General features: G+C 41.1%; 2 protein-coding genes across 2 annotated transcripts in view; both read right to left on the bottom strand.

The window, feature by feature from the left end:
- LOC123942701 (amine sulfotransferase-like) overlaps positions 1-20,920 on the bottom strand; it is a 72,780-nt gene extending 51,860 nt beyond the window's left edge. Inside the window, exon 1 of the mRNA XM_046006794.1 lies at positions 20,816-20,920. The gene's annotated coding sequence lies outside the window, so the exon portion shown is untranslated. The remainder of the gene's footprint in view (positions 1-20,815) is intronic.
- On the bottom strand, positions 3,755-13,992 carry LOC123942702 (amine sulfotransferase-like). The gene is made up of 4 exons (XM_046006796.1): positions 13,820-13,992; positions 9,213-9,336; positions 8,130-8,224; positions 3,755-4,219 (listed from the first exon to the last, which is right to left on the bottom strand). The coding sequence occupies exons 1-4, from the start codon at positions 13,949-13,951 to the stop codon at positions 4,190-4,192; spliced, it is 381 nt and encodes a 126-aa protein (XP_045862752.1). The 5' UTR covers positions 13,952-13,992; the 3' UTR covers positions 3,755-4,189.
- Positions 20,921-21,936: the final 1,016 nt, after the last annotated feature.

Below are 21,936 nucleotides of genomic sequence, written 5' to 3'. Positions count from 1 at the left end.
AGAATTTATGGCCCAGATCTTCCCCAATTTCATGGAAAACACTAAACTGCACATCCATGAAGCTCAATAAACAAGCAGGATCAACATGAAGGGATTTAAAGCTACACAGATCATAGTTAAATCACCGAAACCTACATTTTAGGGTCCTTTTATTTCTGGGAAGCGTGCTTTTGGTATTTTGAAGAGGATTGCGTTGCATCTGTCAATGGTGTTGGGGGTAGGGACATATAATGATACGCATCCTTCCAGTCCACAAACATGAGATGTCTTTCCATTTGTGTGTATCTTCTTGGACTTCCTTCAGCAAAGTCTTGTATTTTACGTTGTGTAGGTCTTCATTTCCCTGGTTACATTTACAAAGATTTTATTGGTTTTATTGGTTTTGTTGCTCCTATGAATGAGCAGTATTTCTTTTTCAGATATTTCATTAGTAGTGTAAAGGAATAAAATATTTCTATATATTGATGGTATATCCTACAAGTTTACTCTGATTATAGATTCATTTCAACAGTTTTTTGATGGGCCCATTGGGATTTTCTATGTATAAAGCCATATCATCTGCAATGGCCATATCATCTGGTGGCTATTTTACTTCTCTCTTTCTGGCTTGGATACCATTTATTTCTTTGTCTTTCCTAAAGGCTCTAGCTCGCACTTTCAGTAGGAAAAGAGTGGTGAGAGTGGGCATTCTTGTCTTTCTCCTGACCTTGGAGGAAAACCTTTCAATCTTTCACTATTGAAAATGATATATGCTGTGGCTCCTCATAGATAGTCTTCATTATGTTGAACTATATTTCTTCTACACTCCGTCTTTTAAGGGTTTTAATCATGAAAGGATGTTGTGTGTTTTGAGTTGCTTTTTCTGTGTCTATTGAGATAATCATTGTATGTTATCTTTGATTCTATTGGTATTGGGCATTTACTCAGTTGTGTGTGTTGAATGAAACTTGCATGGTAGAGATAAATCACAAATTACTTCAAGGTGTTACTGAATTTGGTTTGCTTTTTTAAAAAAATTAATTAATTAATTAATTAATTTTTATTTTATTTATAAAAAAAAGAGAGATCTCAAGTAGTTGGAGAGTCAGGCAGAGAGAGAGAGAGGAAGAAGCGGCTTCCCGCTGAGCAGAGAGCCCGATGTGGGACTTGATCCCAGGACCCTGGGACCATGACCTGAGCCAAAGGCAGAGGCTTAACCCACTGAGCCACCCAGGTGCCCCAATTTGGTTTGCTTTTTTGTGGAGAATTTTTACATCGGGTCAGGGCTATTGGTCTATAGCTTCTTGTTTGTTTTTAATTTGTATCAATTAGCCAACATAGAGTACCCCATTTGTTTCAGATGTAGAGTTCAGTGATTCATCGCTTGCATAGATCACCCAGTGCTTACCACATCACGTTCCCTCCTTAATGCCCATCACCCAGTTACCCCATCCCCCCACGCACCTCCCTTCCAGAAACCCTCCATTTGTTCCCCATAGCTGTGTATCTCTTGTGGTTTGTCTCCCTCTCTGATTTCTTCCCATTCACCTTTCCCTCCTCTCCCCTATGATCCTCTGCACTACTTACAAATACCAAAAACCCCACAACTAGCCACAGATGCCAAAGAGTGTACGGGAGACAAAACTTGAACAAGGGGCCAGCAAAGGGAATAAGGTTTCCAGGTTTCTGTTTATTTTTGTGCCTTTTGTTTCTGCAACAGCCCTTCCCATTGTGGGGCTGTCCTCAAACCTCATAGAATGTGTTTGGGATCCCTGGCTTCTTCCAACCCTGATAGCTTGTGACAAACAGAAATGCATCCACATATTTCCAGGCCACACACAGAACCAGTTTGCTAGCACCACTAAGGGTCTGTGAGGAGCAAGGACCCTGGCTCAACACCCATCCCACCTAACTCTGTTCTCAGTGGGCTCCACTCCAGTGCTGCTCTGCCATCGGGTCACCAGGCTGCTTTAATTGATGTCATTTCATAGGATGCTTTTCTTTGGGATCCTCTGAGGACAGAGACTGAGATTTGCATGGATACTGGGAAGGGCCCTCAGGAACACCACCTGTGAGGGGGTAATGGCTGCTATTTTGGGCAGAGGAGGAAGTTGAACTGCAATGACAGAGCAGTAACACCCACAAGTGATCATACAGGGAGCTAAGGAGCTGGGCTGTCCTTCAGGTTGCTTTAACATGAGGCAGTTTTGCTGCTAGAGTTGGAATGCAGGGTGTCAGCTGTGGCCCTGCAGCTGAAGGACACACTACCTGCACTGCTGCATGGTTTGTTTGTTCCTGGATTCGCTTTTTTGATGAAATACAGGCAAAGGGAAGGTGAGGAGTATTTGTCTGAGTCCATTCAGTCTGCCATCACAGGACAGCACAGACTGGATGGCTTATAACAGCAGACACACACTTCTCACAGTTCAGAGGCTGGGAAGTGCAAGACAATGCCGCCAGGATTTCGTGTCTGGAGAGAATCCCCTTCCTTCCTTGTCTTCTCACTGTGACCTCACATGGCAGAAGTGGCAAGGGAGCTCAAGGCAGCTTTGACAAGGGCACTAATCCCAGTCGTCCCCTCCCAGGGCCCACCTCCTCACATCATCACCACGGGGCTCAGGATTTCAACATACGAATTTCTGGGGGACACAAAGACCAGCCCATGGCAGTACACTTCTCCCCTACAATTTCACTGTGGCAGCAGGGGGAAAGTTGGAGTGGGAAATGTGGGGAGATTTGGAGACAAAGCCTGTGAACAGCTGCACTGTTTACTCACCAGTTTGAACATATTTATTAGTTGTCATTTTTAAGTAAAATTTTCATGTTCAGAAGCATTATAATCCTCACCTTTGAAATGAGGAAACTGAAGATCCAAGGCTAAGTACATGATTTCTCAAGCTCCCAGTTAGGAGAAAGAACTATTATTCTAGTTCTCACACTTTCCACCAGAACCATCTCACATGTTTTCATAGTATGCAAAGTATTACCTTTCAGTGGTGAACTAAAATCTTCCTTTTTGTCCTCTGGTATTCCAGCTCTCTAGGGCTGGGCAACATGTGTTGGTTCATGATCAAGGGAGCACTATCTACCAGAAAGTGATAGATCAGTGGAGTTAGAACTCAATGGTTTCTCTGAAATTACTCACTGCTCTTCTGGAAGTGTGTGACCTGTTTTGATATATAATCATACAGTGTCTACCTTTGCTGCCAGATAGGTATGATCCCTGAAGGACAAACACTGTGAGCTACTAGAGGTCATTGCCAAGCTTGTGTTGTAGCAGTAATAATGGGCTAGCACATAAATATTGAAAACTCCCATTCTCCTTGTTCCTGAATCCAAGAATGCATTGCTTTGCTTCTTGGCAAAGATATCTCTGGACTTTGTACATAGCAATATTTCAGTACAACTTGTCATGATGTTTATTAACTTATTTAAGAAATTATGGCATGATTATGGGAAAGGTACACCAGCAGAAAAATAAGTCGGCTCACGTGCATGAAACTGGAACAAGGTCATGTCTCTTTGAATTCATTAAAATGCCCATTTAAAATGGTGGATTTTGGATAAATGATCTTGGATCAATTTGTCATGTGGTAGGAAAATGTAGTTTTCTTACAACATAAGAGAAAGATAGGATTTATGAATGCATGAAAATGCTTGTGATGGCAACACAAAATGTCAGACATAAAACCTAAAAGCAATAAAATGAAAGGTTGACTCGTACATTAAAATTAAAACCTTACATATGAAGAAAGGCCATAAGTACCTTTTATGTAAATGACAAGACTTCTATTATAAGGTGTAAATTGATCATATTTTATGACCTCCTTTTTGGCCCAAGACCTTTGGAATTTCTGGAAATAAAATAAAAACTCTTCCCTAATTATATGCCAAAACCAAGAGGAAACAGCCTCCTGAACAGACACTGGAGGATACCCAACAATGGAAAACAGGGCACAGATGGCATTTGATGGAGAGTTGGAATATTCATAGTTATTCATCACTCAGGTTTTCCAATGATTTCCAATGATTCAGTGACAGTCAAAGTTGAAAGTGTACAATTCAATATGTTTCCTTCTGAAAGTGCTTTCTTAAAGGATCTGTGCCTTGCTCGCATTCTCATCTTCATTCATGTCCTAGATGAACTCCAGGGAAAAATCTTTCATCTCCCTTTGGAAAATCTTGTCAAACCTTTCATTCTGGTCAAAAGTCAGGTGATTTTTCCAGTCTCCGATGGTACCTGGGAGGAAAAACAAGGCCATTGCATCAATGAAGATTCCACGGAAGAGGGGGCATGATACCTTAGTGGTGTTGGGAGAAGTATTGCTGGCATTTTCATTTTTCTCCCCACTAAGACCCCCCACTGACCCCTGCACAAGGCCATTGCCCATTACTGTCTCATTCCTGGCCAGGGGGGAAGCTCATCCTGGCAGTTCTGCTGTAATTGAAGATCATTAGCCCAACTTCTCAGCTGACAACCAGGTGGAAAAGAAGAAAACCCTGGCAACATGTTACTATTGCGTTCCAGGCTAGCTTGGGCTCTGGTAGTTTTCTGAAGTTCTTTAAAAGCTCCATAGAATCAGATATTGATGAGCTAACATTTACTGTGAGGACACAGATGCTCAGAGAGGCTTGGAAAATGCCACCCGAGGTCCTACACATTGGATCGGCTCACCTGTAGTCACTCCTTCTTCACCCACTTTAGGTTAACAACAGTCTTACTTTAAATTTCTAGACACAGAGTCCTGATGACACACAGAGGCTGATAGAAGCAGTGGCAAGAAAAGAGACACTGTTGAGGTCTTTTATCCATTTCAAATTTATCTTTTGTACGGTGTAAGAGATTGGTCGAGTTTCATTCTTCTACATATAGCTGTCCAATTTTCCCAGCACCATTTATTGAAGAGACTGTCTTTTTTCCACTGTATATTTTTTCCTGTTTTGTCAAAGATTATTTGACCATAGAGTTGAGGGTCCATATCTGGGCTCTCTACTCTGTTACACTGGTCTATGTGTCTGTTTTTATGGCAGTACCACACTGTCTTGGTGATCACAGCTTTGTAGACAAGCTTGAAATCAGGTAACGTGATGCCACCAGTTTTGTTTTTGTTTTTCAACATTTCCTTAGCAATTCGGGGTCTCTTCTGATTCCATACAAATTTTAGGATTATTTGCTCCAGCTCTTTGAAAAATACCGGTGGAATTTTGATCAGAATGGCACTAAAAGTACAGATTGCTCTAGGCAGTATAGACATTTTAACGATGTTTATTCTACCAATCCAAGAGCATGGAATGGTCTTCCATCATTTTGTGTCTTCTTCAATTACTTTCATGAGTGTTCTGTAGTTCCTCAAGTATAGGTCCTTTACCTCTTTGGTTAGGTTTATTCCCAGGTATCTTATGGTTCTTGGTGCTATAGTAAATGGAATCAATTCTCTAATTTCCCTTTCCGTTTTTTCATTGTTAGTGTATAAGAAAGTGACTTATTTCTGTACATCGACTTTGTATCCTGCCAAGTTACTGAATTGCTGTATGAGTTCTAGTAGATTGGGGGTGGAACTTTTTGAGTTTTCCATTTAAAATATCATGTCATCTGCGAAGAGAGAGAGTTTGACTTCTTCATTGCCAATTTGGATACCTTTTATTTCTCTTTGTTTTCTGATTGCTGTTGCTAGGACTTCTAATACTATGTTGAACAAGAGTGGTGAGAGTGGGCATCCTTGTCGTGTTCCTGATCTCAATGGGAAGGCTGTGAGCTTTTTCCCATTGAGGATGATATTTGCTGTGGGTCTTTCATAGATAGATTTTATGAAGTTCAGGAATGTTCCCTCTATCCCTATACTTTGAAGCATTTTAATCAGGAATGGATGCTGGATTTTGCCAAATGCTTTTTCTGCATCAATTGAGAGGACCATGTGGTTCTTCTCTCTTGTCTTATTGATTTGTTCTATCACATTGATTGATTTGCAAATGTTGAACCATCCTTGTAACCCAGGGATGAATCCCACCTGTCATGGTGGATAATTTTTTTAATGTGCTGTTGGATCCTATTTGCTAGGATCTTGTTGAGAATCTTAGCATCCATATTCATCAGTGATATTGGTCTTAAGTTCTCCCTTATGGTGTGGTTTGGGGGTCCAGGTAATTCTGGCTTCATAAAAAGCCATGGATGACCAAATGGAATTGATTAGGGCAGAACTAAAAGCCACCAGGGATGATGTCACAATGCTCTGAATGAGTTCCAATCTAATCTAAATTCTCTAAAAGCTAGGGTAACTGAGACAGAAGATAGAATTAGTGATCTGGAGGACAAACAGATAGAGAGAAAGGATCAGGAGGTAGCCTGGAACAAAAAGCTTAGAAGCCACAAAAACAGAATCAGGGAAATAAATGATGCCATGAAACATTCCAACGTCAGAATTATTAGAATCCCTGAAGAGGAGGAGAAAGAGAGAAGTCTAGAAGATATAGTGGAACAAGTTCTTCATGAAAATTTTCCCAATCTCACGAATGGAACCAGCGTTCATGTACTAGACGCAGAATGGTCTCCCCCCAAGATTATAGATTCTAAAGAAAACATCTAGGCACCTGATAGTAAAATTGAGAAATCATAATTGTAGATACAATCTCTTGAAAGCCGCTAGGACAAAGAGGCTCCTTACGTACAGAGGAAAGCCCATCAGAATAATGTCAGACCTGTCCACAGAAACCAGGCAAGCCAAAAAGGGCTGGCAAGATATATTCAGGGCACTAAATGAGAAGAACATTCAGACAAGAATTCTTTATCCAGAAAGACTGGCATTCCAAATGATGGAGAGATAAAGAGTTTCCAAGACCAGCAAGGCTTAAAAGAGTATGTGACCACCAAGCCGACACTGCAGGAAATATTAAGGGGAGTTCTATAAAAGAGAAAAAATCCTAAGAATATCATTGAACAGAAATATAGAGACAGTCTACAGAAAGACGTCAAAGGTATCATGATGTCAATAAAAATGTATCTCTCAATAATCACTCTCAATATGAATGGCCTAAATGCTCCCATAAAATGACATAAGGTTGCAGATTGGATAAAATGACAGGACCCATCCATATGTTGTCTACAAGAGACCCATTTCAAAGGTAAGGATACACCCAGACTGAAGTGAAGTGAAAGGATGGAGAAGCATCTTTCATGCCAATGGGCCTCAAATGAAGGCCGGGCTCTGTATTGGGCTCTGTGTTCAGTGGGGTGCCTGCTTCTCCCTCTCTCTCTGCCTGCCTCTCTACCTACATGTGATCTCTGTCTCTCTGTCAAATAAATAAATAAAATCCTAAGGAAGGAATTAAAAAAAGAAAGAAAGAAAGAAAATGCCTGGGACATTCACAACATGTTGGAGTTGCCACAATCAACATCATAATAGCCTGCCTCTGGGATTCAGTCAGCACGTAATAGAAGTTCTTCCATTTTATGGTGTTCATAAATGACTATACTGGGATGTGGATGCCTTCTAATCATACAATGTTTCATTTAGTTTTTCTTGCAGTGCTTAACCATACACAGTACAGGTAAGATTTAATTTACTCATGAGATGCATCCCAGAATGATGAAGATAGTATTAAGAAGGTTACTAGAGGGCACCCGGGTGGCTCAGTTGATTAAGCGACTGCCTTCAGCTCAGGTTATGATTCAGGAGCCTTGGGATCGAGTACCCCATTGTGCGCACTGTTCAACAAGGAGTCTGCTTCTCCCTCTGACCCTCTCCCTTCTCATGTTCTCTCTCACTCTCTCTCTCAAGTAAATATATAAAATCTTAAAAAACAACAAAAAAAGAATGTTACTAGAATCAATAATGCAAAAAGTAGATTTCAGTATCCATGGAAGTGTGACCAATAATCTTGCTCATAATAGTCAAGCATGTGCATGCCCACACAGGTAAACAGACAATACCTCAAACACAGTCAGTTTGTGAAAAGGTAGGTCCAGGTAATTAACTGTAAATGACTACCTGGTAATCAAGGTACAGGAGTGGTAGAAGAAAAATGTCTCCTGTACACCTAATCCGGGATCTTAAATTTGATATTGTTTTTGGGTATTCTACCCATGAACCATCAATATACTCGGTCAGGGTGCCTTTCAGCTGCCATGAAGTCTCTGACGTCATGTTTCTCACCTTCTTCATCTCCTCATAGGTCATGAACTGAACGTTGAAGAAGCTTCTGTGCTCATACCAACCTTTGATGTGGTCAAACCAAAGGCTTCCCATCACTGGGAAAAACAGATACATATTTAGGTAAAAATGTTGTATAGGTTGAGAAGAAACTACAGTTGTGGGAGGTGCAGGAATCTTTAGTAACAAAGAAGGAGAAGGAAGTCTGTTGCACAATTTCAGATTTCTCCTAGCACCTGATTATGGGAGAGCTATCCCCCTTTCCCCTAGGAAACAATCACATGAATTAAGGAACAATCAGTCTCTAAAAAATGCATTCCATATACACAAATCATCTTCCCATGGGGAGAGAAAAACTGAAACTGGCAAACAGAGGAAGGAATCCTCTCCTTTTTGCTTCTCCCCCTGTCCCCAAAGACACAGGGAGCTATTTCCCTGCTGCATGCAACATGAAGGCTCCCTGGTGGGTCACTTGAGTTCTGCACAGAGACTAATGTTCCAGATCATCATCCCTATCTCTGTAGGCCTTTCTGCTCTTCAAACAGCCACACTGGCACCTCAGAAAAGAATGCAGGGGGCACCTGGCTGCCTCCCAGGATAGAGTATGAAACACTTGATCACAGGATTGTGAATTCGAGCCCCACACTGGGCATAGACATTAAAAATATATAAAAATTTAATAAAAGTTAAAAAAAGAGAGAAAGGAATGTGGAATAGAACTTTGTCAAATAGAGCCCCCCATGTAACATACAGTGCACAGCCCAATCCTGTGTTCGAAATTGAGATGCTTCTCTCTGAGCTAGAACAGAAAACTATAAGCTCATGAATCTCCTTTACCATGTTTGGATGTAAATATTTTCTGGTGATATAACTAACTTGATGGTCTCCTGAGAGGGAGCAGGAGTAAGCAAAATTTGTAACAATGCCTGGTCATGGTCATCCAAGACAACCTACCAACTGCCTTGATACATTGATTACTGACCCTGTTTGACTCTATCTAGTCATCTTTTTTCTGCCAAATTCACTAAGTCTAAAAATTTACCACAGGATGACACACATGTTGCTTATGGTATAAATTATAGTTACCTCTTTCTCCAAGAAATTGTTTCATGAATTCCTCAAAGGTATCTGTAAATTGTGATGTCACATTCTTTGCAAAGTGAAAATATGAGCACAAAACATCCTTAGGGTTTCTATATACATAGATAATCTGGAAAGAAAGGAGGGATTCATTATTTCTGAGGCTTTCATTCTCTCATATTTTTACCCTACTACCTTCCAGTCGGATGAAGTCTATGGCCTTCACTTTACACTTTTGTAATCATGTCATGTATATACTCAGCCCTCTTTGTATTTGGGTTTCCCCTTCTCAGCCATGCCTCTCCCTTGATGATAGACCTAGGGACTATCAATTATTCCTCAAGACACATATCCCATGGTACCTCTTCTCAACTTACACTGACAGAGAGCAACAAGTATCTTGTCCCTAGACCAACAAGCTAATGCATGCGACAATGATCCATAAGTATAAAATTGTATAACAATAGGAAAAACTTACTAAGATATATTCCCCAGATAACCTGTTATACGGGCAACATTGAACATCATAGGGCATTTAACATCATCCTGGACCTCAACCCACTAAAGACCAGCAGCATCACCACCCTAGCCAAAAATGATTCAAGCATTCCAGATATCCTGTAGATCAAAATGTCTTCCATTTGTGAAACAGTGGGGTAGGTAAAAGGAATACAAAATGGGATCCAAACCATGAGTGGAGGGGTGGATCTGTAATGAGAACAGAAATGGTAAACCCATTCCTCTTTTCTTCTTAAGGAGGGAAGGCAGTGAGTGGAAGTCTCCTTTGTGGAGATCTATGATTGGGAATGGTTTTTTGGGAGCCATTTACTGGGACAGGTGGAGCAGAATACTATTGAGGTTTGAGAAGACAAAAGACAATAGCAAGCAGTCATTTTAGAAAGATGGAGAGAGTAAAACATTTAAAAAGTAAAATTTGAGGGGTGCCTGGGTGGCTCAGTGGGTTAAAGCCTCTGCCTTCAGCTCAGGTCATGATCTCAGGGTCCTGGAATGGAGCCAGGGATCGTGCTCTCTGCTCAGCAGGAAGCCTGCTTCCCTTCCTCTCTCTGTCTGCCTCTCTGCCTACTTGTGATCTCTGTCAGTCAAATAAGTAAAAATAAAATCCTTAAGAAAGGTAAAATTTGGGAATTGAGGGCATAAAAGTAAAAAGAAGATACAACTTTTAGGTGTATTGGCTTTTTCCTACCACAGTATCAGATTCATGAACATATGTACAATTATACAAGTATTGGGTTTCACCAGAATTGGGGGTTGGCAGCTGATCTTAATAGAGTTGACTGGAGCAAGGGAATTGAGACAAAAGAGATCTGAATGTCAAATAAGGAGCCATTGGTGGATGCGGAGAAGTGGAAGAGATGAATGAGAGACTGAGGAGAGAGAGTAGAGAAGTCGGGGGTGGGGGGCGGAGAGAGGATCAGAGACCTGAATGTGGTGACTGGTCACTAGAGGGACACCTGAAGGAAGTAAGAGACAAAGGAGGCAGCTCTCAGAGAACAAGGTGCTTCAAGTCAGGATTCAAGTTAGGCGATGCCTTTGTTTTGCTTCATTTACTGGTGATGCCTTTGTTCATTTACTCAAATCTATTACCCTGTGGCCACTCTTCTGTGTACTGCAAACTCCATCTCTCTCATGGGTTTACACTCTGGCCAGAAATGGACAATAAATAAACAGGTACACAGATGGCAAATGGTGTCATGAATAAAGGCAGGTTTATACCACATTATAAACTCCGGACGTTGGTGGAGGAAAATGTCGCTGGAGGTGATGTCAATACTGAAAGTTGTGGCAAACCTAGAGGTATGGGAGGCCAGTGCAGAGCCGAGGAAGTCAACATGAATGAGGCAATCCTGCACTTGCAAGACCCCAAGAATGAGTGCCTCCTTCCTATTGACCCTGCTGGGGCAATTTTGCTCACCCTTGTCTGGTGCTGACAAATCACCATCCACATCAAGTTAAAAATATTCCCATGATCGACAGGAGTGCTTGTAGAGAGGAAGGTAATGTGAGCTGAAATTATCAAAGGACAGAGGTGATGATCCATGGTGAGGGGGAGAAAATTCCTTAGTAGAGATGAATGATTTCCTCTGAGGTTCCCTTGGAATTCCAAGGAAGGTACATTTGAAGAGGAAGTAGGCAAAATAGGGGAAGTATGGCAAGGAAAGAGGGAGGGCACGCAGAGCAAAGAGAAGGAATTGCTAGCACGGTATATATCATTGCTAATACAGCTGTTTGAAAAATGAAAGCATATCTTCTTTGGAATATTGTCTTTTCATGTCCTTCTGGCCATTATTTTACATGATTATCTGTTTTTTGGGGTGTTGAGTTGGAGGAGTTCTTTACAGAGCTTGGATATCAGCCCTTTGTCTGTATTGTCATTTGGGAGTATCTTCTCCAATCTGTACCTTGACTCTTTGTTTTGCTGACTGTTTCCTTTGCCGGGCTGAGCTTCTTATCTTGAAGAAGTCCCAAAAGTTCATTTTCCCTTATGTTTCCTTTGTCTTTGGAGATGTGTCTTGAAAGAATTTTCTGTGGCTGATGTTGAAGAGGTTACTGCCTATGTTCTCCTCAAGGAGTTTGATGAGAGAAAGGTCTAGTCTCATACTTCTGTACATAGCTGTTAATTTTCCCCAGCATCTTTTATTGAAGAGACTACCTTTTTTCCACTGTATATTTTTTCCTGCTTTGTCAAAGATTATTTGAACATAGAGTTGAGGGTCCATATCTGGACTCCCTACTCTGTCCCATTGGTCTATGTGTCTGTTTTTGTGCTAGGACCATGCTGTCTTGGTGATCACAGCTTTGTAGTAAAGCTTGAAATCTCGCAACATGATGCCCCCAGCTTTGTTTTTCTTTTTCAACATTTCCTGAGCTATTCAGTGTATTTTCTGGTTCCAAATTAATTTTAGGATTGTTTGTTTCAGCACCGTGAAAAATGCTGGTGGAATTTTGATCAGGATGGCATTGAAAGTATAGATTGCTCTAGGTAGTATAGACATTTCAACAATGTTTATTCTTCAATCTATGAGGATGGAATACTTTTCCATGTTTTTGTGTATTCTCCAGTTTCTTTCATGAGTGGTCTGTGGTTCTTTGAGTACATATCATTTACCTCTTTGGTTAGGTTTATTCCCAGGTATCTTATGGTTCTTGGTGCTATAGTAAATGGAATTGATTCTCTAATTTCCCTTTCTATATTTCATTGTCACTGTATAACAAAGCAACTTATTTCTGTGTATCGATTTTATATCCTGCTGCATTACTGAATTGCTTTATGAGTTCAAGTAGTTTGGCTGTGCAGTCTTGGGTTTTCCATATAAAGTATCATGTTATCTGCAAAGAGAGTGACTTTGACTTCTTCTTTGCCAATGTGAATACCTTTTATTTCATTTTGTTGTCTGAGCCAAGATGTCCTTCACAGAAGAATGGATAAAGAAGATATGGTACATATATACAATGGAATACTATGCAGCCATCAGAAAGGATGAATATTCAACTTTTGTATCAACATGGGTGGGACTGGAGGAGATTATCCTGAGTGAAATAAGTCAAGCAGAGAAAGCCAATTATCATGTGGTTTCACTTATGTGTGGAGCATAAGGAATAACATGGAGTACATTAGGAGAAGGAAAGGAAAAGTGAAATGGGGGAAATCAGAGGGATAGATGAACCATGAGAGGCTCTGGACTCTGAGAAACAAACTGAGTGCTTTGGAGGGAAGGGGGTTGGGTGAGTCTGGTGGTGGGTATTAAGGAGGGCACATACTGATTGCATAGAGCACTGGGTGTGATGCATAAACAATGGATCTTGGAACATTGAAAAATATAAAATTAAATTAAGATGTAAAATAAAAAGAATTGTGATAATAATGTCAACAACAAAAACAACAATAAAAAGTGCTGCAACATTGCAATGTCAATGACCATAGGTTTATAAAGCAATATACTATTTTAAAGTGTTAAAAATATTTTACAAAATAATATGAAATATTACCGATGGAAAAGAATAAGTTTCATATAACATTTTAGAAGCAAGAAAAAATAATAGCAATTTACCTTGTAACTGTACATAACAGTAATAAAATGAACAAATGGATATTTGAAACATTAAAAAAAGAATGAATATATATTATATGTGATATTACAACATACTTTACAGTAAATTAAATGCACACATATATACTCTTTCCTTTTTTAATGTCTGCATTACTTGCATAATCAGAAAAGAAAGGGTGCAAGATAGAAATCTGATACTATAAAAAACAGATGGCTATTGAAAATTAAGGGGGTGCCCGAGTGGCTTAGTTGGTTTAACATCTGCCTTCAGCTCAGGACATGATCCCAGGATCCTCGGATGGAGCCATGTCCAGGGTCCCTGGTGATCAGGGAGCCTGCCTCTTCCTCTGCCTGTTATCCCCCTTGCTTGTACTTTCGTCCTCTGTCAAATAAATAAATAGTTTTTAAAATAAAAAAGAAAATTAAGGTGTGTAAAATACTACATTTGCGAATGTGGATGAGTGCACAGTGTTAATGTCATGAAATGAAATGAAACAGTACAAAAGAGTAGTTAGCTCTCAGCAGTCAGAGTCCATTTCCTACTTTGGCTTTTTTGTTCTTCAGCCCACTGGGAACCAAGTAGTATGGAAGGTGGGTAGAGAAGAGATGAGGGGATGGTCTTTCCCCAAAATCCATTTCTGGAGTTTTGTACTCAAAGAAAAGGACTCGATCCATGGTTTCCAGTTTTCCAGTGCATTTCCAATGCTCCTCAGAATAAATCAGACTTAATAATTGCTGAAACCAGATGGTTCTTCTAAAGAAATAATTTTGTTTTCAATGATGATCCAAAATGGAAGTGATGTATCATTAATTTTTAATCAGAATTTGTTACTATAATAAGTACAACATAATTTCATCTGAATGGAATTGTTAAGATATCTAAAGTGCAGTGTGGGAGAAAGAAAGCAAACATGGCCTTTCTTTTCTGTTTCAGGAGATGGTCCACTTGAAGCTCCATGCACATTTGTCCCACAGATTTATTCCTTGACTCTTCTGTGCCTTCTTCTGCTTCATATATCGCACTTTTAAATGATCTTCTATGCCTGCCTCTCTACTTCCTTCCCCAATCCCACTCCTAGAACAAGAGCCAAAAGAAGCCAGGGAAAAGGATTTCCATGTAAGGAGGCACTTCCCAGCTTTTGCCCCTTCCCCACATTTGCTTCTGTTCCTGTCATCTCCACTTCAGGAAACAATATTCATTATAAATCCCAAAAGGAGTCCCCAGGACACCCACATAGAGACAAGAAGGAATTTTGGAAACAAAAGAGATTAACATAGAGGGGGGAAGAGAGAAAGGGAAACCATAAAACAGTCTCTTAACTAAAGAAAACAACGACAAAGAACAGAGGTAAATGACAAGAATCATGAGATGAATGAGATCCATAAGAAACTGGGGCACCAAGAAGGAAATGACTCACTTACAGAAGGATGTCCAGCCATTGAGACCAAGCTTGAACAGAAAATCTGCTACAGGCCTGCCAGATGCAGGACATCAGGTGGGCACTGTCTAAGGGCACTATGGAAGGCATTAGTGAGGGAAAGTGTAGCTTTCCCTCACTAATGGGGGAGGATTCAGTGAGTGGTTCCCAGTGAACCTCCAGTAACTCTGTGTGAGAAGCCCTCATTGAGATTGACTATGGTGACCTGAGTGAAGATCCGAGGATGCCCAGGCTGAGGAGATCAAATAGGAGGTGAATACACTGCAGCAGAAGCTGAATGAGCAGTGAGTGTACTCCAGCATTTAGCTACCCCTGACATGAAAGCCGTGGAAATCCTAGGAAGTGTCTGAGACAAGTCACAAAAGATGTCAGGTGGTTTGGGGGGAGCCCAAATGCAAGCCAGGGAAGCCAAGCAGGCATTTGAAGAGATCAAGAAGGAGCACTTTGACTGCTTTAGTGCTTGCTTTGAATCTGTGGCCACCAACATTAATGAGATCCACAAGCCTTATCTGGCAACAGAGTGTCCAGGCATTTCTGAGCCCATAGAACCAACCCATCATGGGATGGCACCAGCTACAACTATGTGGCTCCTAGAAAATGCTTTGGGTATATGGACAACTTGTTAGGGGGTAGAACAGGGACAGCTCAGGCCTTGCCACAACTACAACTAGAAGCCAGTCTCCTCCTTCATCCTGGGTGAGACTGATGCTGCCCTGGATGACACTGGCAATGCCAGGGTGGCAAATTACATCAAGGAGCAATGAACCTGCCACCTACAGGCCACTGTCATCTCTCTCAATGAGGCTGAGAGCCTTCTTGCTGTCCACACTGATCAAGGGAACTATGTGAGCAGCAAAGTCCGGAACTTCTACATCACCAAGTACCCAGATATCACTGCTAACCCTCTCAATGAGCAGTTGCAATAATACTGCCCTCCTACCATGTCTTTGGGCCTAAGCTACCCCTCTTCCAACCTCTGGATATTTAGCCCTAACATTCCCCTACCTATTTTTTTTTAATTTATCTTTTTATTTTTTATTTTTTTATAAACATATAACGTATTTTCATCCCCAGGGGTACAGGTCTGTGAATCGCCACGCTTACACACTTCACAGAACTCACCATAGCACATACCCTCCCCAATGTCCATATCCCCACCATCCTCTCCCAACACCCCCTCCCCGCCGGAACGCTCAGTTTGTTTTGTGAGATTAAGAGTCACTTATGGTTTTTCTCCCTCCCAATCCCATCTTGTTTCATTTCTTCTTCTCCTACCCCCCTAACCCCCCATGTTGCATCTCCACGTCCTCATATCAGGGAGATCATATGATAGTTGTCTTTCTCCAACTGACTCACTCTGCTAAGCATAATACCTTCTAGTTCCATCCACGTCATCGCAAATGGCAAGATTTCATTTCTTTTGATGGCTTCATAGTATTCCCTTGTATATGTATACCACATCTTTATCCATTCATCTGTTGATGGACATCTAGGTTCTTTCCATAGTTTGGCTATTGTGGACATTGCTGCCATAAACATTCGGGTGCACGTGCCCCTTTGGAGCACCACTTTTGTATCTTGAGGATATATACCCAGCAGTGCAATTGCTGGGTCATAGGGTAGCTCTATTTTCAAATTTTTGAGGAACCTCCACACTGTTTTCCAGAGTGGTTGCACCAGCTTGCATTCCCACCAACAGTGTAGGAGGGTTCCCCTTTCTCCGCATCCTTGCCAGCATCTGTCATTTCCTAACTTGTTAATTTTAGCCATTCTGACTGGTGTGAGGTGATATCTCATGGTGGTTTTTTTGATTTGTATTTTCCTGATGCCGAGTGACGTGGAGCACTTTTTCATGTATCTGTTGGCCATCTGGATGTCTTCTTTGCAGAAATGTCTGTTCATGTCCTCTGCCCATTTCTTGATTGGATTATTTGTTCCTTGGGTGTTGAGTTTGCTAAGTTCCTTATAGATTTTGGACACTAGCCCTTTATCTGATATGTCATTTGCAAATATCTTCTCCCATTCTGTCAGTTGTCTTTTGGTTTTGTTAACTGTTTCCTTTGCTGTGCAAAAGCTTTTGATCTTGATGAAATCCCAATAGTTCATTTTTGCCCTGGCTTCCCTTGCCTTTGGCGATGTTCCTAGGAAGAATTTGCTGCGGCTGAGGTCAAAGAGGTTGCTGCCTGTGTTCTCCTCAAGGATTTTGATGTATTCCTTTCTCACATTGAGGTCCTTCATCCATTTTGAGTCTATTTTCGTGTGTGGTGTAAGGAAGTGGTCCAATTTCATTTTTCTGCATGTGGATGTCCAATTTTCCCAGCACCATTTATTGAAGAGGCTTTCAATATTTCCTGTAGAGCTGGTTTTGTGTTTGCAAATTCTTTCAGTTTTTGTTTGTCCTGAAAGCTTTTTTATCTCTCCTTCTATTTTCAATGATAGTCTAGCTGGATAGAGTATTCTTGGCTGCATGTTTTTCTTGTTTAGTGCTCTGAATATATCATACCAGTTCTATCTGGCCTGCCAGGTCTCTGTGAATAAGTCTGCTGCCAATCTAATATTTTTACCATTGTATGTTACGGACTTCTTTTCCTGGGCTGCTTTCAGGATTTTCTCTTTGTCACTAAGACTTGTCAATTTTACTATTAGGTGATGGGGTGTGGACCTATTCTTGTTGATTTTGAGGGGGGTTCTCTGCACCTCCTGGACTTTGATGCTTGTTCGTTTTGCTGTATTTGGGAAATTCTCTCCAATAATTCACTCCAATAGACCTTCTGCTCCCCCCTCTCTCTCTTCTTCATCTGGAATCCCAATTATTCTAATGTTGTTTCGTCTTATGGTGTCACTTATCTCTTGAATTCTCCCCTCGTGGTCCAGTAGCTGTTTGTTCCTCTTTTGCTCAGCTTCTTTATTCTCTGTCATTTGGTCTTCTATATCACTAATTCTTTCTTCTGCCTCATTTATCCTAGCAGTGAGAGCCTCCATTTTTTTTAAATTTATATATTTGACAGACAGAGATCACAAGTAGGCAGAGAGGCAGACAGAGAGAGGAGAGGAGGTAGCAGGCTCCCCACTGAAGGGAGAGTTGCATGCAGGGCTCAATCCCAGGACGCTGGGACCATGACCTGAGCCAAAGGCAGAGGCTTTAACCCACTGAGCCAACCAGGTGCCCCAAGAGCCTCCATTTTTGATTGCACCTCATTAATAGTTTTTTTGATTTCAACTTGGTTAGATTTTAGTTCTTTTATTTCTCCAGAAAGGGCTTTTATATCTCCAGAGAGGGTTTCTCTAATATCTTCCATGCTTTTTTCGAGCCGGGCTAGAACCTTGAGAATCGTCATTCTGAACTCTAGATCTGACATATTACTAATGTCTGTATTGATTAGGTCCCTAGCCTTCGGTACTGCCTCTTGTTCTTTTTTTTTGTGATGAATTTTTCCGCCTTGTCATTTTGTCCAGATAAGAGTATATTAAGGAGCAAGTAAAATACTAAATGGCAAAGACCCCAGAAAAATGCACTTTAACCAAGTCAGAAGAGACCCCAAATCATGGCGGGGGGAGAAAGGGGATAAAAAGAGGTTCAGAAAAATAAAAAAGAAAAAATTAAAAAAAGAAAACTAAAGAAAAAATACGAAAAACAAAGAAAAATATATATATTAGATAAACTAGTTTAAAAAAGTTAAAAAAGAAAAGGGTAAAAGTTTAAAAGAATTTCACAGAAGAAGAAAAAAAAATTAAATTAGCCACAAGACTAAAGAATCATGGGGAGAAAGCCATGAATTACGTGCTTTGCTTTCTCCTCCTCTGGAATTCCACTTCTGTCCTTGATATTACCTGCTTTCCTTGGTAGATGAACTTCTTCCTGGCTGGATTTTTTTGTTGATCTTCTGGGGGAGGGGCCTGTTGTAGTGACTCTCAAGTGTCTTTGCCAGAGGCAGAATTGCACCACCCTTACCGGGGCCGGACTAAGTAATCTGCTCGGTTTCGCTTTTGGGAGCTTTTGTTCCCGCTTTCCATGGAGTTCCGGAGGACAGGAATTAAAATGGCGGCCTCCTAGTCTCCAGTCTGGAGGAGCCGAGAGCCCAGGGCCCCACTCCTCAGTGCACCCCCAGAGAACAGCGCCCAATCACTCCCGTATCCCCAGCCTCCTCCAGCCGCACTCCGAGCTCACCCAGCCTGTGACCGGTTCAAGGTAACCCCGAGCTGAGAGCTCAGTCCTCGGCTCTGTCTCTGTAACCAGCCTCCCCGTTCTAATACCTGTGAGCTCTGTGACACTCTGACACCCCTGATCCTTCTGTGACCCAGCAGGACCTGGGGCCACGCTGACCCCGCGTGGGCTTCACTCCAGTTTAGCGTCTGGAGCAATGTTCCTCAGTGGAACAGACTTTTAAAAGTCCTGATTTTGTGCTCCGTTGTTCCGCCACTTGCTGGGAGCCAGCCCCTCCCCACCATGGTCTATCTTCCCGTCATTTTGGATTCACTTTTCCGCCAGTCCTACCTTTCAGAAAGTGGTTGATTTTCTGTTTCTAGAATTGCTGTTCTTCTTTTCTTCGATCTCCTATTGGATTTGTAGGTGTTTGCACTATTTAGATAAGGTATCTAGCTGATCTCCTGCTACCTGATGTAGTCTCAGCCTGCTACTTCTCCACCATCTTGACTCCTCCCTGGAAATAAGAAATTTTTAAAAAATTATATGACACTCACACTATTACTAGAAAACAGAGGATTGAGAGCCTCTCCTTACAAAGAAGATTTGGGAAAGCTGCAAAGTAGTTGGAATCATCACCATGAATTGGTAACCAGGGAAGAAAGAGGGACCAGACAGGGAAGGGTAAAGGAAGAGAGAGGAGATAAGTTATTCTGCCACTAGAGTTATTATTTAAGGTTCCTCATCTTTGCCATCCTTGGTGTTCAAAGAAACAACCTAATTTACAACTCCATACCCACTAGGCTCTAATGTTAACTTCCATTATCAAGAAGCACTGGCCCCCTAACAGTAGCCACTTCCATGTCTTGGGATCAAAACAATACCAATGAGCCTTAACATCTTGACCTTCTCATGAAGGAAACATAATTCTGCCATCTTATATTCTACTTATATTACATCCTAGTATAGTTACTACTCTCGTGGTGATTTAAATATTTCTTTCAGTGTATGTTCTTAAATCTCTAAATAAAGGGGCACCTGGGTGGCTCAGTGGGTTAAAGCCTCTGACTTCAGCTCAGGTCCTAATCTCAGAGTCCTAGGACCAAGCCCCACATCAGGCTCTCTGCTCAGCAGGGAGCCTGCTTCCTCCTTCCTCTGTCTCTGCCTGTCTCTCTGCCTACTTCTGATCTCTGTCTGTCAAAAATAAATAAAATCTAAAAAAAGAAAAGAAAAAAGAAACTTGTGTCAGACTGCAAGAAGTCCGGCCATTTCATAAAAAAAAAAAACTCTAAATAAATATTTAGAATCAGATAAATGGCTCAGTTCATTGTAAATCAAAGCACAGGAAGGACAGTGTAGTTTTGCTTCCTGCAGAGGAGCTGATACCTTACACATTTGTAGCCTAGTGTTTACAAAAATACCAAACACCTAAAACTGCATAAGTAGTAAATACAGACAAGAGAAAGGAAGCAGAGAATATGTTATATCAAAAAGTATTGATTTGGCACACGGAAGATGTTTTAGTTCAAAGCAATTAAGACCCAGCAGACTCACAACAGCTTTCTACCTTCCGCCTAAAAGGATTTAGATAGGGAGCTACGTCAGGAATAGAGCTCCTACCACATGTAGCTTTTTCTTACAGAAAGACTCTTTGGGTGGCATGGTACACATCTCTACCACATATGGGCTCTCCTCATCTTCCTGTGAATTGTCTTTCTCTTCTTTCATTTCTGAAGCATTTCAACCTTTTCTCCTTACCTTAGGATGATTTATAAGACTCCGTTTTCAGACTGCCTTTGACTCATCATGACTTTGTGGGTCTCCCACACACATGTAGTTACATCTCTCTTCTGTGAATTTATCTGACTTATGTCAATTTGATTATGAGACCAGTCAGAGAACCTAGAGGGAGAAGGGAAAAGTGTTTCATCCCCAAGCTAGAATGAAGCTACTCACTTTAAAGTTCTTTGAAATGAAGTGTGAACGTCTGATATAAAGGCAAGTGAGAAGAATAATTGTGTGCTGCTGAAGGAGAAAGACACAGTTAAAAACTAAGTTTTTTGCAAAGAGATTTGACACTACGCCAGTTAGAGTTCCAAGAACCAATAAATCATTAACAGAGGGGTTAGGCAGGCGTTGTCCAATCAATCGTCCAAAGGTCTAGTCGAAAGCACTTAGACATTTACCATAAATAATGGAAGATAAATGCTTCAAGCAACTCAGTGATGCTGGGCAGATTTTAAAGCCTATGCTTTTGAATTATAGCAGAAAATATGCATGTATTTGCTTGCTGTCCCACTCATGATACTCTAATGGCCAGAGATCAGTAGTACAATGGATAAGGTTGCTGCTTATTCAGTAGCAGGAGTATGGGTGTCTTTGATTCTTTGTGTTGTGTCTTATGGAACAGAATGGAGGAAAGTGTAGTGTGAAGAATTGAGAAGTTGAGGGGAGAAATCCATGTCTGCAAGAAGAAAGTACATGTATTTTGAGGGATTAGGCACTTTCCCAAATTCCACAATATGTTGGACACAAATGTAATATCATTTAACTACCAATCACCACTTGCCTGTATTAAACTCCTCAATAGTCTTACTGTTGGTGAGGTCTTCATACCACTATATCACAGAGTGGGAGATAGGTCCTGGGTTGGCTCCTCAGGGACTGTTTTGTGTCCTCTTTCTCAGGGGCTCCACACTCTCTCTAGTTGCCCTCCAAATTGAATGGTCATAAAGGCTAGATATTCAAAGGTTTATTCAAATTCCCTTTCTATGTATGTGGACTATTGACCCTATATTTTACTTCTCTTCTATTGTTACCTCTTCCTGAATAATAAACATCTCTTCACATCCACACAGATAAATCACTACACGCTGGCATTTGTTGACGTCATAGCATGCACACTATCAGATTTGGAACATGACTCAAGCCTTCTTAACGCATGTCTTCTCACCCCTCTTCTGTAAATGCTCCACCAGGAAAAGGTAGCTTGTGTCTCTCACTTAGAACAACTCTCAGGAACTTTAGAGTTCATCTTTGGTTTCATCTTTCCTATTGTCTCCATTCATTAAATAAAT

This window comes from Meles meles, chromosome 5 (genome assembly GCF_922984935.1).
Source record: "Meles meles chromosome 5, mMelMel3.1 paternal haplotype, whole genome shotgun sequence".
Taxonomy (NCBI): Eukaryota; Metazoa; Chordata; class Mammalia; order Carnivora; family Mustelidae; genus Meles; species Meles meles.
The sequence above is the reverse complement of the archived record's forward strand: the minus strand, read 5'-3'. Positions and strand labels throughout refer to the sequence as shown.